The sequence below is a fragment of the Schistocerca americana genome, chromosome 1 (assembly GCF_021461395.2).
Source record: "Schistocerca americana isolate TAMUIC-IGC-003095 chromosome 1, iqSchAmer2.1, whole genome shotgun sequence".
NCBI classification, from domain to species: Eukaryota; Metazoa; Arthropoda; class Insecta; order Orthoptera; family Acrididae; genus Schistocerca; species Schistocerca americana.
The window spans coordinates 184,795,637-184,814,812 of NC_060119.1; the positions used below are offsets into that span (position 1 = coordinate 184,795,637).

The window sequence follows — 19,176 nt, forward strand, 5'->3', positions numbered from 1 at the left end:
TATAAAAGCTTTTGTAGGAAACAGTGTGTTGAAATAAAGCATAAATCTGGAAATACAGGTAAAAAACCTCTGTATCTTGGAGGTAAAATATGGAGTAGCACAGGATTCAGTATTAGGACCTCTACTCATTATCATGTATATAAATGATATGCCCTCTGCAGTAAATGGAAAAGTGACTATATATGCTGATGACACAACTTTGCTAGTATGTACTGACTCAATGGAGGATTTGAGAGAGCCAGTTAGAACATGCAAATGGCAGAAAGGTATTTTAGAGAAAATTATTTATCAACAAGAACACAACAACATGTACAAAATTTGAAACAAACAGAACTGACAGCATAGAGGATTTATTCTGAGTATTAACAATGCAGACTTAGGAGATGTGGACTCCAGTAGTTTTCTGGTAATAGTGGTTGACAAATTTCTGATGTGGGAAAACCACATTGTTAAGGTCTGTTCAGAAACGGTTGCAAATATATTCTTTATGATAAAACATGCTATGTGGTGGACACAGAAATCTTGCTACAAATGTGCTATGGACTTATCTTCCTACACGTATTGTGCTGGACACCAATACGGGGTGGAGCAGCAGATGTACACATTCAGAGAATTTTAAAACTTCAAAAGAAAGCTATCAGATGTATAGCAAAACTAATACCATGGGAGTATAAATGAATTGAGCACCTTCAAAAGAAAACTGAAGCAATAGTAGGACAAATATAAATTTAAAGTTGTAAGTGGAGTAAAACACTATGCCTCTCATGTGGAAACAAATTTCCTGAAAAAAAGGAAAAAGGAAGATAAACTGTAGTGCTGAAAATAAAGAAAATAACATAGAGACTAAGTGGAAAATTGTGTTCCTGATTCTGTGTATTAGTGCAAATGTGATTTTTCAGTCTGCAAAAATATCTAAATTGATTTCCAGTGTAGCTAATACAAATTTGTTTGTTGTGTATAAAACTGGAAACATGACATGTTTAACAAAAAATAAACTGAACTAAATTGGTATGAAAGGTACAGATGGGGTGCACTGGAGCTGAAAAAGGGGTGGACATAGAGTGAGTTGTAGCATTCACAAAAATTCTTGCTGAAGGGAAACAAGTTAAGTCTTGGAAAAATTTTGCAGTTACCTTTTCTATGAGTGAAAAGGTGCAGGATCCTTTTTTTAAAAATTACTGATGAACTGTAATTATCTTAGAAGACAGTTGTACATAGGAGAAGCTTCTGCAGAGAAGTGTGCACAGAAATTTGTTTTAAACGAAGTGAGAAACTTGGTAATGCCAGAGTTATTGTCAAAATCGATGAGACTATGTTTGGAAGGACAAAATTAGGAAGAGCCAATTTAAAAAAAATAGGAAGGTGGGTATTTGGAGGAACTAAAAGAGGAATGCACAATTGTTTCTTGAAAGCTGTTTTGAGATGTACAAGGAAGTTGCTGCTGAGTGTCATCAAAGAATACAGCCTTCTGGGAACCACAGTAATTTGCAACTGTTTTAGGTCATCAAATGTTTGAATGATGAAGGATTCAAGCATTTTCTGTTAATTACAAGGTGATATTTAAGGATCCCAAAACAAGTGCACACATCAATAGCATCAAAATATTTATTACATGCTTGTGTGTATATGTGTTTCTCTGCAAAACTTCACAGTTATATGGTGGAGTGAACTGAGTGAAGAAGGGTTCAACTTTGGTCTTTAGTTGTGTCTGATTGGCACGACTGGCAGCAAAAGACTGTTTTCACTGCAGGGACTGGGAGAAGGAAAGAAGGTCTTTGACAAGTCTTACATGACTGAATTCGGGTGTGGGACAAAATGTAAGGCCTTTGGAAAGGACTGATATTTCTGTGGGATTAATGCTTTTGGAGAAAATTTTCATGACTGTGTTTCAGATCTGTTTGCATTCTGGATTCTGTGTGGTGGTGGTAGGGAGTTTTTGAGGGTAGTGTGAATGTAGTAAGTCTGTGAGACAGGGTTTGTCAGGTAAGAGGGGATGTGGGGGAGGTTTTGGAGTTTTTGTAGAAGTGGTGGATAGTAATAGTCAAGATGGAAGTGAGAAGTGAACAGGGTGGAGAGTTTTTTGAGGCAGATTTGTGCTTGTTACTCTGGTTCCTGGAGGGTAAAGTTACAGTGTGTGTTATGGGGTCCAGTAAATGGGATTGCATAACAGGAGAATTTTTCAGATGGAAAGAAGGTACTGCAAGTAGGTTTCAGCCTGATTGATATAGTTTTCCAAGACTGTGTTGGTGAGCGTTGAGGATTGTCAGAATTTGAACAGAAGGAGGTCATTGTGGAAGGAAGATTGACAGCTGTAGATGGGTAATTTGATGGTAAGACCATGAGCCAACCAAAGCACACGAACAGTATGTGGGACTGGGCCCTGGCTAGGAATAAGAAAGCTTTTCTGTATTGATGCAGAGGAAGGAGCAAGGATTCATGATGTTGGGTAAAAATGCTTAATAATATATAAATAACATAGAATTACATCTGAAAAATGGCGTTGTTGTTGTTGTTGTGGTCTTCAGTCCTGAGACTGGTTTGATGCAGCTCTCCATGCAAAATGGCGTAAGTGCACCCAAATACATGGGAAAAATCACAAAAAGGATGAAATGGGTGAAATAAGGGGAAACAAGACAAAATCTGAGTGAGGTGCTGATAGTGAAAGGTGAAAACCAAATGAGATTGGCATGAAGACGTAATGAGATCAAAAAATAAATAAAAAGACTAATGTGGTTTGCAGGTCTGTGGGTGGATAAGTGCGAAGAAGGGGCAGGGAAGATGTGAGTAGATTAGGTGAAGTTAATAGGTGCGAACTGGAATAGGAAGAGGAGGAGGATTTGGAGAGAGGTTGGTAAGTTGAGACACAAGTTCGTGTGGCACATGAAAGGTATTTGAAATAACACGTGAAAATACACGAGAGTGACACAAGAAGAGTGATCAGTTTGGAGGTATAAGCTTAATGACATTGGCAGGAGTAATGTGTGACATGAGATGCTGCACCAACAATCAGCATAGTCTTGTAGCCTCCTATTGTGTGCAGCCGAGACAGTTTATACAGTGTAGCTTGTAAGTAGAGCCTGCAGTGCAGTTTGTAAAGCAAGAAGAGAAACACAGGCAAGAAGAGAAAGAAGGATGGCCAATTAGTATTGTAAAGCATTAGCATTTGGGATGGTAAAAAAGCTATCAGGCAAAATAAAACAATGGAAAATCCAGGATGGAATTTGACAATGTTTTGAAAAGGATAGTTGGCTACTCACCATCTAGTAGAGATGCTGAGTCGCAGACAGTCACAACAGAAAGACTGTCAGAAAGTGAGGTTTTGGCCAAAAAGGTCTTTGTTGAAAATAGAGAACACACACACACACACACACACACACACACACACACACACACACACACATGACCATAGTCTCTTGCAGCTAAACCCAGAAAATGAGTAGCAAAGCCTGTGAGAGGCAACAGTGTGGTGGGGGTAAGGAGGGACTGCAATGGGGAGGGGGAGGGATAGCAGCGTATTGGTGGGGGACAGTACAGTTCTGCATACAGGTGTGGGGTGGAGGGAGGGTAGAGCAGCTAGACACATTCGGGACGTTAGATGGAGGGTGGTGGTGGTGGGTGGGGGGGTGGGGGGTGGAGGGCTAGTGGAAAAGGAGAGAAGTGAAAAGGCTGAGGGTGTGTTGGTGGAACAGAGGGCTGTGTAATGCTGGAATGTTAACAGGGATAGAGCTAGATGGGTAAGCACATTGACTAACAAATGTTGAGACCAGGGGGGTTACAGCGTCGTAGAATATATTGCAGGGAGAGTTCCGAATTGCACAGTTCAGAAAAGCTGCTGTTGGTGTGAAGGATCCAGATGGCACAGGCTGTGAAGAATGTCATGTTAGGCAGTGTGCTCAGCAATGGGGTGGTGCAGCTGTTTCTTGGTCACAGTTTGCTGGTGGCCATTCATGTGGACAGACAGCTGGTTTGTTGTCTTCCCCACACAGAATGCAGCACTGTGGTTGTAGCTTAATGTGTAGATCGTATGACTGGTTTCATAGGTCGCCCGGTCTTTGATGGGATAGATGATGTTTGTGACTGGACTGGAGAATGTGGTGGTTGGAGGATGTATGGGTCAGGTCTTTTATCTAGGTCTATTACAGGGACATGAGCCATAAGGCAAGGGGTTGGGAGCAGAGGTTGTGTAGGGATGATGAGGGTATCTGCTCTACCCTTTCTTCACCTTGGGTCTGTATGCTTCTTCAAGGTACACTCTGCTGTCCGCCACCTCTACTCTGCTGACAGTCTTTTCTCTGTGGCTATCTGTGGCTCAGCATCTACACTATATGGTGTGTGGCAACTATCCTTTTCCTAATACTGTTACATTCTGTCCTGGATTTTTCATTGTTTAAAGTTCTATTTGTTGTATGTTATTACTTGCTGTACATCTTTATAACAAAAAACACTGCACTTGCCATATAAATAACAGATAATTTGAATCACTGAATCTAGGTATTCAGATAGTTTGTTGAAACAATGGCTAATGAGCTGTGTTTTTAATATGTTTTTGAACTAGTAGGAATTCCCAGTTTCTTGCTTTATCTTAGATGAAAGCTTGTTGAATACATTTTGAACCCAGGAGGAGGAGACAAAGTCTACATGAAAATTATTTTTCTGTCTTGTATTGTAACTGTGTACATCAAAGTTTAGTTCAGTTATGAGTAACCTGTGATGATTAACGGGCCTGATTCACATAGTTATTTAAGCTCACAGACCACCTCTTCACATTACAGGACATCCACATACTTAGTGCATGAAGACAAAGCTACAGTATCCATGACATTAATACAATTTATGTAGTAATGCACTGATGTCAATGGCAACCTTTTCATGACAATCCATTCCATCAAGCTAAGCCTAAAAAAACTCTTTTTTGAGAGTACATTCATTTTAAGTGCACCCCATCTTCAGATGTTTACATTTATTTACACATCATGAACACTGTTTCTTCACTCACAACATTTTATAGTTGCTGTCTTAAAAACTTCTGTTGTAAAATTATGGTGGTTGGTGGAATGGAAGGCTGTGTAGTGCTGGGGTGTGAGCAGGGAAGGGGATGGGTGGCTGATGAACAGGGATTAATGAAGCTTGAGGTCAGGGGGGTTATGAGAACATAGGTTATCTTACAGGAAGAGTTTCCACTTGCCAAATTCAAAATAGCTGTTGTTGGTAGGAAAGATCCAGATGATGCAGGATGTGAAGCAGTCATTGAAGTGAAGAATGTTGTGTTGGGCAGCATACTCAGCAACTGGGTGGTCCAGCTGTCTTTTGGTCACAGTTTGTCAGTGGTCATTCATGCAGTCAGAGGGTGTTTTGGTTGTCATGCCCACATCATAGAAGACAGCACAGTGATTGCAGCTTAGCTTGTAGATCACGTGACTCCTTTCACAGGGAGCTCTGCATTTGATGAAGTGGGTGATGCTTGTGACCAGACTAGAGTGAACTACTTATTGTATAGTACAACCAGTTTTTGAATACCATCCTCACAGAAATCTGCCACCTGATTAGACAACAACAGCATAAAGCACAGTCCTCAATACTTGAAGAAACTCATCACATAACATTGAAATCATAAAGTGTCTGTTTGTTCTCACATTTTCATCAACTTTCTGCACCAAGTCATTAGTAGTGTCTGAATGTCTTCCTCTTCAGTCCCCATAATGCACATTTGTATAGCCATCTTTAAAGGCTCTCACCCATTTCTGTAACATCAACTCACTCATAATGTTTTTTCATAGATTTTGCTGATCTGACAGTAAATTTCAGCTGCTTTCACACATTTATCACTAAGAAAGTGAATCACAGTGTGTATTTCACAGCTGGCAGGATTCTCAGTCAGAGGCGGCATTTCAAATACTCACGAACAAATGTGAACATGCCAAATATTGCTGGGAATTGTGTAGAAAAGTGGATTAGAATACAGGCTTTCATGTAAAAATAAAGTTGCTGTGGGAAGACTACTTTTTTATTTTGGTTTCAAAACTACTTACTTAAAAAATGTGCCTTGTATCTGTTGGTGGTGCATCCAGTGTCTGCACAAGTGAATCAAATGCATCTGTATTTGGTTCTTTATTACTGGGTGTAATGTTTGATGCCACTGTGAGGAAGTGGTCAGTGAATTTGGTGCCAAGTCATTTGGAAGGAGCACCATTTCTGCCAGATCTATTTTCTGGGGTCTCCATTTTTTTGGATTACTGGTTTTGTTTAGCATTTATCTGCATAGTTTTTGCTTTATTCTTATTATTGAGTGTAGTACATGAGTGGTGCCTTTCTTAATGACAGAGTGGAGGATTCAGAATACTGGTGTAATGAAGCTGTAAATCTTTGCTTCTTGTTCTCCAGATTATGTAGAGCTCTCCTGCCTAGTACAAGATAGTGTAATCCATAGAGTTATCCATTCCTTATCCTTGCCTCTGTTCAATTTTGTCCTTAACTGATTCAGAGAAAAACAAGACTTGCACTTGATCATATTGATACTAAAAAATAAAAAATAAAAAAAAACACCTACCTGCACATCTTATATCATGGTGGCAGTACCACACTATGCGTGCCAACAGACCAGAGACCGCAGCAATTCAGTCTATTAAGCTGCACCGCCAAACTGACTGAGGGCAGCACCGGCAGCTGGGTCAGCACAATGAGACTCATGTACATTACAATCAGTGTGTGCATGCTGAACTATTTCTTACTTTCACAGAAACTTACTGGAGCCAATCACACATGAGGTATCACTCCATGATACAATTATTTAGGCTTACACTCCAGATCCAGAAGCCATTTCCAGTGCAGCAAGCAGCACTGGGACACATGATGTACCCAGTTGAGCCTACTGTCAATATGAACCCCTAGGGATTTAGTGAAGTACACCTGTTCTAGTACCTGGTTGTCATGTGCAATGACTATGTTTTCTGGTTTTTTGTTTTTAGTGTGGAATTGAATAAAATTAGTTTTTTTCATATTAAGTGAAAGAGAATTATTTGTAAACCAATGTAATTTCTCTGAGTATGTAATTAACATCAGGGTCTAGACCAGTAGTGGATGTACTATCTACCACAATTCTTGTATCATTAGCAAACAATGTGAATTCACATTTTTTAGTAATGGACAGGGGTAGAACATTAAGATATATTAAAAACAGCAAGGGTCCAAGGAGAGATTCCTGGGGAGCCCCATGCTATATTTTGCCCCACTCAGAAGCCATTGTATTAAGAGATCTATTGTTGCATCCATGTAGGACCACTTTTTATTTGCTGTCTTTGAGATGTCAGTAATACATACCTGAAAATGCTGCTCCACACAATACATTTATTGTACTAAAGGACAGATTTCTTTTCACATAAATAGCTACCCCACCTCTGCTCGTACGCTTTCTACAATATGAGGTTGAAAATACTTAGTTTGGAATATTGAGCATTTAAATGCCAACAGTGAAATGGTACTCTGTTAGGCAGAGAAAGTGAGCACAATTTGCACCTCTTGGTTCATCAATATTTATTATAAGTTGATCTGACTTTCAAAACAGGCTATGGATATTTTGGTTGAAAATTGTGAGCTTATTATTAATGACACAGTTAGTAGAGGTGCTGCCATTGTTGGGACTGAGATTTATTTTCTTTGACATACCTGTATGACAGCAGTAATTTTCTGCTGGGGAGGTGAAGCTGTTGTGCTGGTAACACTGATGTTTATTAGAATGGATTGTATTATGTACATACTGATTGGGAACTTCTCATTCTCCAATGATACCATAAAAAATCTCCACTTGGAGTTGAAGACACGTACAATGAGGAATAGCTGCTGTCACTACAGAGCTCCTTTGCGCTGGTACTCTAGATCCTGTTGGAGTTGATATTGCTGTTGCTGTTAGTGTGACCGTTCTTCCTTCTTGAATGCTGCTGCTGCTGCTGATGATGATACTTGTGTCGTTCTTCTTCTGATCAGCTGTCCACTAATTGTTTCTGCTGGACAGGATGCTTTTTCACATGGTGGTAATCCTGCTACTGCTGGTTGTTCTGCTCCTGCTGTTGAAGCAGTCAGGTCCTCTACTGTTACTGGTGGATGTTGGCGGCCTGAAGCTTATAATGACAGTTTCTGTGCTGATGCTTGTTGTTGTTCTGCAGCTGTTTCTGATAATGAAAGCAGCTCTGCTGCTGCCACTGATAATGGTGGTTTTACTGTTTCAGGTGACTTGTTTTAGTGGAATAGGTACTGGAATCCCTTGCTGTACAGACGACTTGTTGATGTATTTAATTATTTTGGCACTTATAATTTTTTTTCTTCTAGCATTCATGTGGGGACTATGTCTAGTAAAGTGTTCATTGTTACCAATGTTTATCTCTATAAATGTCACACTCAGGAAACCTCTATTGATTTTCTCAAATATTCTGTTTGCTGTGACAATTTCAATGTTTATACATGAGTTTTCCATCAGATTGTCTCTCCGTGAAATACTGACAATGTAGAAATGTACTTGAGGCATTTTGTTGTTTGTTTTCCTCAGGATTCTCATTGCTTGCCAAGTTTTGTTGTGCGAAACATCATTTGTGCCTCTAACTATGATGCATTTGTTTCCAGTTGTCAAAATGTTTCTACAGATTTTTCGAAATTCACTTAATGGTGTACCAAGCTTGATAATACCCGTTACATTAAGGTCTTGGTGGTTATTTCTTCATGTTCCAATCTGTACTCCAGTATTATTAAACACAATAAATACACGTCCTTAGCAAGAGTGGGTTGCGCATACGGAGGAAACAATGACCATTGAAATTAAGTTTTTATGAACAGCAACAAGTTGCAAATTGGTATGTTTAATTGCCTGATTTTGTGCTTTCATTTAACAACCAACTACTGTATTTTAAATGTAAATTCCAGTGTTTTTGATGGTGCTGTTGATAAATTAAAGAGCGAAACCAGTCAATAAAACATACTAAGTATGACTTGTGGCTGTCTTGAAAAACTTAATACACACCCTTTCTAGAGGTACAAATTGCTGCTGAACCAATAAACATTCAACCCAATATCCACACCAGCTGAGGGATCCCAGCATCAACCTTCAATGTTACTGCCAGCAGACCGAACTGCAACCAAGGCCAACCAGTTCACTGGCATCGATTTGCTGTCTGTACTCCCTAAGCAAATCATTGCCAATGATGCAGATGGCTGTCGTTTGTGGCCTTTATTGGCCTAGTGTGGACATGTCTTTACAACAGAGCCAGTGGCATTACTGTGTGACATATACTATGTGTACGATAAAACATTTTATGGTACGTCTGATGTATATTTGTGTAATATTTCCATTGGGATGGGACATAACATGTTTTTCATTTTCTTTTGAATTGTTGGAGATTCACAATTTCTCACATTAATGCTAGGTAGGAGCTTGTGGAATATCTTTACACCCAGTGCCTAACACCACTCTGAATCCTAGACAAGAAGGTAAAATCTACACAAAAATAATTTTTGTTTCTTGCATTGTGATTGTGTATATCACAGTTCAGCTAATGGTTAGTATTGCAAGCAACAAAAAGTACCAAGGGAAAAATTCTCTGGGAAGTAAGTGCAAGACTTGCCTGATCTGTAAAAAGTCCTTTATAAATTGTGCAGGTGTCTACTTTACACAATATTCTTATTGCTTGCTTCTGCTGATTAAACACTTTATTTACTTCTGCCCAGAAGATAAGTCCATAAGGCAACAGGAAATCAAAATATGCTAAGTAAGCCAATTCTCGTATCTCTGCATTAACACAAAGAGATATACTTATAAGAACAATCATGCTGAACCAGGGTTCTTCATTAGTTTATGTGTATGTTGATTCCATTTTAGCTTGTCACCCCACTGGACTTCAAGGAATTTTACAAAGAGTGTCTCATTTCATTACACCATGAGTGTCTACTCTTTATAACAAAAACTGGTGACTGGTGAATGCTGCAAAAGTCCCCAGGGTTAAAAAAAAAAAAAAAAAAAAAAAAAAAAAAAAAAAAAAAAAAAAAAAAAAAAAAAAAAAAACAACGAGAAGAGGGATGCTTTGGAAAAAGAATCAACTTCTTTCATCAGGAGAATGCACCTATCCACAAAGGTGCTTTGTTAATAGGAAACTAAGGGATTTGAAGTGTGAATTGCTGGAACATCTACCCTTTTAATTAGATGTGACACCTTCTGACTTTCACTTCTTCGCATATCTAAAAGAACGTGTGTCTCAAAAAATGTTGTGCCCATTGATATTAAGGGAATAATAGACCCTTAAGAATCTGACTTTAGTGACATATTTTATTCACTGGAGAAAGTTCTGGGTCTGAGCAATTTGATATACCCAAACAAGTAGCCTTGCAGTCAGTTTCCATGTGCCACTTCTTCACCGAAAGGCTCCTAGAGTTCTTTTTATCTTTTGTGTATTATTCAGTAATTTCTTCTAGGATTCCTCTTGATGTTTCTCAAGAGTATCCATGACAAAGCAAGGCAACTCATTGGTTAAAATTCTAGAGTTGTATTTGTGATGAATGTGGCTCAAACCATCACCCTGAAATTGCAATTAAAGTTTCCTGTTGTGTCTCTAAATAACACAGCTAATTTCTTCTTCACTCCCAGATCAAGTGTGTTGGTGCTCAAACCCTGACCACCCCACTGCTGATGAGATGTTCTGACAACATCTTGCCACATTTTCAATTTTGCAGTAAAAAGAAGCACATGCAAACTCGTATAAAACACTACATCTCCTGAAAAATCTCAAAAGCTAGTGAAACTTGTTTATATGTATGTATATATGCACACCACACATGATTCAGCTGCAAGTGAGTAGTTGCCATTTCTGATTTTTTTGTTTGTTTCCACCCTGGAATTTCCATGATAACTACACAATTCTAAGACACTCATTCACCATTAGAAGGAAGGATTTTACATCATAACAGAAAAAACAATAAATAAATATATAAATTAAAAATCTTTATTTAATAAATCTACCAGTATTACAAAAGATTTATCATTTCACTTTGAATTATAGTGTTTAAAGATACTTTAGTATGTGGTATATACATTACATTGTGAGGGACAATGTAGGCTGTAATCAATTTTTTTCTCTACAGGTAACTCCTGTCTCTCCAGAAAATGAAATCTAAATACAAATCATGAACATGAACACTGCATCAGTGTAATATGTGCACTAGTTGTCCACATTATGAACCTGCATATGCTATCACAACATCAGAGATTTCCTCTTTCAGCTTGTTCTATTTCAATGGCTTCAAATAGGGCCTTAAAATTGCCTGCACCAAATCCCTGAAAATATGTATGACATATTTAATAAATAAAAAAAACCTAAAATAAATATATTATGTGACACATATTAGTTGAACTTACATTATGATTATGTCTCTGAATCACTTCAAGAAACAGAGTTGGTCGATCTTGCATATTCTTGGTAAATATTTGCAACAGGTAACCATTTTCATCATAGTCAATTAAAATTTTGAGCTCCTGAAATGAAACAAGTTATAATTTTTCACTGACTGTCATAGAGCATAAGCTAAGAACACTGTATCCAAAATTATTTCCTCAGTTATATTGAAGGAAAATTCTACCAAGGAAATTAATATGTTATGGGGTAAAATTGCTGACCTATATTCATCTTTAACAGGGAGAATGTGTAGTACTGCCAACAGACATACGTAAAAGTAAAAGTGATACACTTCCTAGCTTTTGGAACTAATAGTTCAGAGAGACTATTACACCTCCCATTTCATCTTTGCCTACCCTTGTTCTCACTACAGGTGGGTGCCTCTCATCCTGGGATCTGAGTGACCTGCCCTTCCTTTTAAACTTTGCCAACCTATTGCACACTCATCTCTGAGGCAGGAAGCTAGGTGTGTCACTTTTTCTTTTATATCTGTCTGTAGACAAATTTCACATCCTGAATGTAAATAGTGACCAACAATTATCTCTCATAATTTATAATATTATTTCCTCAGATTTTTTTGACCCTGGTGAATACCTAAGAGTAATGTAAGAACTAAGTTGTCTATTCAAATTTTTCACAGCAGGTTTAATTTATTATCTCTCTGAGTTATAATTCACTAGATCTTTCATCTTCTGATTTACATATTTGTAGTTCTGAATGTTTTATTTATAGTGTGGTTTTGATGATTACTAACACTGAATTATCAAGTGTTTGGGAGAATATCAACTGAAAACACAAATAGTCTGTAAACTTCTAGTAGTTGTCCCAGGTGTTGTTGTGGTCATCAGTCTGAAGACTGCTACTCTATCCTGTGGTAGCCTATTTGCCTTTGAATAACTACTGCAACCTACATCCTTCTGAATCTGTTTACTGCATTCATCTCTTGGTCTTCATCTATGATTTTTACTCCCCACACTTTCCTCCAATACTAAGTTAGTGGTCCCTTAAAGTCTCAAAATATGTCCTATCAACCAATCCCTTTCTTCGGTCAAGTTGTGCCACAAATTCCTTGTTTCCCCAATTCTGTTCACTGTCTCCTCATTGGTTACATGTTCTAGCCATCCAATCTTCAACATTATTCTGTAGCACCATATTTCAAAAGCTTCTAGTTGATTTTTGTCTAAACTGTTTATCATCCATGTTTCACTTCCTCACATGGCAGATGGCACACTCCAGACAAATATCTTCAGACAAGGCTTCCTAACACTTGAATCTATATTTGATGTTAATGAATTTCTCTTCTAAAATGCTTTTCTTGCCATTGCCAGTCTGCATTTTATATCCTTTCTACTTCATTCATCATTAGTTATTTCGCTACCCAAATAGCAAAACTCATCTGCTGTTTTAAGTGTCTCATTTCCTAATGTAATTCCCTAGGCATCACCTGATTCAATTTGACTACATTCCATTATCCTTGATTTGCTTTTGTTGATGTTCATATTATATCCTCCTTTCAAGACACTGTCCATTCCATTCAACTGCTCTTCCAAGTTCTTTGCTGTCTCTGACATAATTACAATGTCATAAGCAAACCTTATGCTACAAAATTATGGAAAATAACTAGCTGATTTTAAACTTAGGTTAATATTACATTAGCCCAGAAAGAGATACAGATGAAGAGAGCTTGGGTGCACAGTTTGCCTGAAACCATTTAAAAGATTTATGAAAGAAATGTGAAAACTTCTTTCCTTCTCATCCCGTCTGGTAAGTCGCCCTGACCCAGGTTTCTGGGCAACTTTTCTGAACTCCCCCCTGACTAAACCTCACATGTCCCTTTCTTTCACTCATCCTCCTCCTCCTTCAACCCTTTTGCCAGAAGAAGGAGCCACTGCCTCCAAAAGCTAGCAAATTGAAATACCTTGTTTGTATGTGTGTTCTCCAACCACTACTTGGTGAATAGATTTTTTGTCTATCCAATTACTTATATTTTCAAAAGGTGATTACTTTCAAAATTGTTAAAAGGTTTCCAGAAATCATAACATTCAATAGTGATACAAATCTGATACTAATAGCCAAGGCACCATCTAAATGGGTTTTTAATTGGTTAACATCAAACACTTTGAACTTTAATCTTATTACTGACACTATCGCCCTATCTGTGGACTGTTGGCCGACATTTCTATACATAAATATTTCAGACTCCATGAACTCAGAGACACTTTCTAATTAACTAACCATAACCATTCCTGATATTGTCAGTGCATCAGATTTGAAAGAATGGTACATTGTGTTTATCTGAAAGAATACTAAAATTTTGAAGGTAGGAAAGAAATTGGAAGACATATGTTCAGCAATTGTTCAACGTATCCCTCCAAGAGAGCATTTATGAGGACTAAAGCAAGGGCTTGAGTACCATACTCGCATATAGAGCAAATGAGGCTCAAGAATAATCACAGAAACTTAAGAGAAAAGACAAAATAAATGTTATAACACATTATAGGGTGCCAACAAGATATTCTACTTAAAAACTTCCACAATTTTGTTTACACTCACTTTAACATCCATTAAAGATGAGTGTATGAACTTGTTTTAACATGCTTTTAGCGTATTAAATATATATTATGTATATATGAAGCTTCACAGTTTCATAGTGTAATCTGGATGTTTAATTATAACATTCACAGTCATGTGGACATAAACGTTATTTGAGAGTGCCTAGTAAAATCTGTAGTGGATATATACTTATGACAGTGACCTACATTTCAAAGGTGCCTATATAATATGTTAAGAAAATAACTCGAACATTTTGCATTTCTTATTTGAGATATTCAGATTAAGAAATGTCTAAATAATCTGGAATAACACATTGTGGGTGTGAAATAAAGAGTGGTATTTAACTGTAAACCAGCTATATTCCTGTCAACCACAAACATTCAGCTTTCAAATTGTTTATTTTAGACATTTAATAAGAATAATTTACATCATAAAGAATGAACCCTTCAAGATATTCACTTCTTTTAGCACTGGCAATAATTTGTTACTGTGAAAAATGTCAAATTACACCATGGTTTCAAGTCCATGTTAAACAGAATTTGTTTATGTTGATGGTCAGAATCCTTATGAGGGCCACCTTTTAAGTTTTTACAAAAATTGTGAAAGAAACACATTTTTTGGTACAAATCATTTGATTGGTTCTCAGATTTTAGCCCATAAAATTTACTTTTGTACACATTTTCTCCATTTTGAGTTTGGTACTTAAAAAGAGGGTTTGGAAAGTTACTTGATATGACTCAAAGTGCTGCCCTTATAAGGGGACAACAACTAGTACTTCAGTGATAAATCAGGTAAACACAGACTGAGAGACATTCATTTGTTTTCCTTCATCTAACAATCAATTGGCATCCTGTGTGACAGCTGGTGTTGTCATGATGAAGAATGATGTGATGTTTTCAGTTATTTTTCCTGATTTCATAGCTAACTTAAGGCAAACAAACTCTTGTCTATTAATTGTTGTTGGTCCTCTAAACCAATGATCATTACATATCCAGTGTAACTAAAGAAACAAGTAATCATTTTCTTCGTAGCACAAACCACTTTCACTGATTTTGGTTCACCTTGAAACATGCAGAAAGTTGATTACTGCTTTGTTTGCAGCTTTTATGAATATGTCCAAGTTTCATCATGCGTTGTGATGCTGTACACGGAATTAGCATTTCCTGATGCCAGTTTACATGAGCTCATTGTGTATTTCAGTCAGATTGTGTGGAATCCATCAGAAACAGATCTTTTTCACAGATAAATGTACACACAGTCTTTCTGGTGTCTAAGGATGCCTCTAACTTATGGTAAACTACATGCACATCCTCATGAGTTGTTGAAGAGCAATAATCGTTTTTTAGAAGAACAAGTGGTTTTGGCTGCCCTTCACAAAATTCAGCACCTATGGCAGAATGACCATGACAAAATTCTGTAAAGTAAATTTAAACAGTCTGTCCTGAAGGTGATTAATTACCAGAAGATTAACAAAGTGATTTGTAGAATTGTTGTCAAGCTTGGGCCTTATGAAAATCATAAAAAATAATCCAACAAAACCTTTCATGTTGATTTTCCTTTTCGTCACAACACCATTCTTGTTGCGGTCACTGTAAATAAACTACTTGATCAATTTATGAGCTGTTGTTGCTTTAACAATAACAACTGATAAATTTTAAAACAGAAGTGGTTGTTTATAACAAATTGAAAATGGGCCTTCATATTTTCAGTTTGTTGTAAAGCTTCTAAATTTTGCAATACCTTTCTAGAAACGTTTGCCCTGTATGTACAATACTGATTCACATGACAGTAACAAATTTTCAACGTTAGAGGTTGCTTACTGGCTAGCTATCAAATTAAAATGCTGATAAACTGGTTGTGCATTCTGCCATTGACAATTCATTGAGAAGTTTTTGTGAGGACTACTAGTAGCTGAATTCATCTGTAATTGTAGGTTACAAATGTTTTTAGAGGAGAGTAGTAATACTGCATGAGTCAGACTCTTAGGATGCCTTCTTATTTATATACATCAGGAGGATATAATTACACTCTGCATGCACTCATGTAGTCAAATACTTATAAAATTTTTGCTGTGAGATTATACCTGCAAAGTCTCAAGATCTTCCATGATATTTACATTATCATTCTCCAGTCTTTCTTTCAACATTTTATAATAACTATCTGGAACTGATAGGAACTCCATCCCTCTTTGTTTTAAATTTGTTATCTGTAAAAAAAGAAATGAAAACCATAAAAATGAATTCTATACTAAGAGACAGCAACTAACACAAATAAAATTTAAATTCATTATTTAAAACTCAGTGTAGTGACTTTACATTCCTTATATAAGAAATAGAAATGTAATCAAACTAAAGAAAAGGTATAAATCAAGTAAACATACCACACTAACCAATCAACAGAGGCAATCATTAGGCAAATTATATAGTTAATATTCTATAACATACATTTAAACTTTTATATCATAAGGCACTGTATTCGAGTATGGAGGAAAAGTGGAAAGTCTGTGGTTGAAAATGAGCCCAAAAGATAGCAGAAGGGAAAGGCATGATGGACAGTCCTGAACGGTTCACTGACCTGTTGGGGGTATATAAGGAAGGATTCTGTATTACAGAAAAAATATAAGAGCTTTGTTTTCAAATTCCCAAGTCACTGGCAGTGCACTGTACAATTTGATTTGATGGTTTTTAGTTATTGACTTCTCATTTTATCACATGCCAGTTACAGGATTTGTCAAGATCCAACACAGTATAACATTTTATATATGCAAATATAGTCACATGTAAGTTGTAACATCTAGATTGACTGCTTTTTTCTTATCAGCACATCTTGAAATCTCTTGACTGATTTTATCAATGAAATATTCTAGTTAAATATGTATCATAAAATAGAAATTAATATCCACATGCATGGCACAAAAGACACATACTTACACATATTAATTAATAGGACTACATTAGTAAAAGGAGTTTTGTTATCTAGAACTGCTTTGATAATTATTCATTTCCAAGAAGTCAGATAATGAGGTAGAAACTATAGATTTGAGCAGTATTCTAAATATTCATTATGCTATTAGAAGCTGTGGATTATTAGTAGATCATTTACTTCTCTTTTAGGCATATTAAAGTCTGGTATTCTTTTGATCATATCTGGCAATGCATCAAAATTAATTTTTGGTCTATATAATATACTGTCCCAATATACTGATTTTGAGTGTCCATCCCTATGAAAGTCATTTCTTTCTTGTTTGATAACTGTTCAAAGTTGAAAACTCTCAATACATTTAAATTAAACATATTTTCAATTATAAATTAGACAACAGGCTCATAAGTTTTAATTCTTTAAGAACACCTTTACATGATTCTCCATAAGTAACAACTTTTATTAATCTTACAGCTTTCTTCTGAAGTTCAAATGATTGTTTTGCAAAAGTGGAAATTCCCCAGAATGGTAGCCTATATAATACCTTAGTAGACTATGCATATGGGTTAAATAAGTACTTAATATTGTTTCATCATTGCAACAATCTCTGAGCATTCTTAATATGTAACTGTACATGCTTAACTTTTCAAAAGCATTTCTACATGTTTTCCCTTCCTAGGTGACCATCCACCCATAATCTTAAAAATTCTATATCATTCTTTTCCTGAATTTGTCAATTCCCTAATGTAACCTTTACATGGGTTTTACTTTAATTTCTTAGGTGGTTGAAATTTATCCATACAGTTTTCTTACCATTAATGATTAGATAATTGTCTTTAAATCATTTTTGTGCTACTTGTACTGTTTTGTCAATTTTCTGCTCCAATTCAGAGTCCTAATCATTTGTTTCTTTCATAATTACACTCATATCACCTGCATGCAAATAATAACGTATCTGCTGTTGAAAACTGCTGTGGCAGGTCATTAATGAAAAGCAAGTACAACAATGGGTCCACTATTGTATCCTAAGGCACTCTGTAATTAACTTTTTTATATTCAGAATGGTAAACTTTTCCTTCCTGATAAATTTCCACTCTTCGTTTCCTATCAAATAAATACGACTTGAATCACTCATAGGATACACCATGGGTACCACAAATATATAGTTTTAAAAGTATTAGGTCATGATTTATAAGGTCAAAAGCTTTGGAAAGGTCAAAAACCAATCCACAGTTTAGTTCATTATGCTCTCTAGCTTTGCAAACAAGTTTTAGGAAATTGAAGAGAGTTGTCTCCAATTATTAGCTTTACTGAAACCATTCTGTGCAGTCACAAGAACTTTGTGTCTGTTGAAAAAGTCTAGTAAAATACTGTACGTTAGTCTTTCAATTACTTTGGAAAATACAGCTAATAGTGACAGTGGTCTCAAATTTCTAATGTCAAACTTGTACCCACTTTTATAGACTGGTATTACTATTGATAGCTTAAGTCTACTTGGAAACACTCCTGTTGCAAAGAAGTCATTGAATATATTAACAAGTTGAGAGATAATATTATCAGCACTACATTTAATAATTTTATCAGGGATACCATCAAATCCACAGGTCATTTTACTCTTTAGTGTACTGACAGCCATTTTTACTTCTTTGGGTGTTACTGGATATAAGAACATCATTTTTTTCTCTTACTGGAATTTCTACCTTTGTGTGTAATAGAGGAATGCAGCACTTTTGTCAGTTGCAGAATATACTAGAAACTGAGCTCAAGTATCTGTTGATTAAAGCATTAATCTTATGTGGAGAAGGCATCAGCTAAGGATGGCTCTTGAATATGAACATATAAAAAAATAATGAGGAGCATGACACTCTCTTACCTAAAGAACAAACTCTCAAAGTGCCAAAACAGATTTTGCAGAGAAAAAAGTAAACATCTCATATTTGCTAAGCATTTTGAATCATTAATTTTTCAAATAAGGGAAATGATAATGGTACAGTGCAATAAGATTCAGAATGAAAACACGCATATGAGACTTGGCATAAGCTGCAGGTAGAGAGAGATTTGGACTGATGAAGAGCAGAAGTTAAGAGACTTCTCACTTGTCTAATTGCAATTCCTGAGCATGGCACTGCTGTTACAGAGAGTGAAACACATACATCACTGTTTTACATATGCACTCAACATTTATTACAACTCCCAATAATGATCAATGAATAAATTTTAAATAGCAATAGCATGAATTCAAATGCTAGTGTTTGGATCTCATAAGTGTGTTCAT

General features: G+C 36.4%; 1 protein-coding gene across 1 annotated transcript in view; it reads right to left on the minus strand.

Annotated features, from left to right (window-relative positions):
• Positions 1-10,957: 10,957 nt before the first annotated feature.
• Positions 10,958-19,176, minus strand: part of LOC124551261 (4-hydroxyphenylpyruvate dioxygenase) — a 137,355-nt gene continuing 129,136 nt past the window's right edge. The window contains exons 11-13 of the mRNA XM_047126457.1: positions 16,066-16,188; positions 11,393-11,509; positions 10,958-11,311 (exon numbers count right to left, since the gene is read on the minus strand). Of these exons, the coding sequence (XP_046982413.1) occupies positions 11,237-11,311; positions 11,393-11,509; positions 16,066-16,188 (315 nt within the window). The 3' untranslated portion in view covers positions 10,958-11,236. The remainder of the gene's footprint in view (positions 11,312-11,392; positions 11,510-16,065; positions 16,189-19,176) is intronic.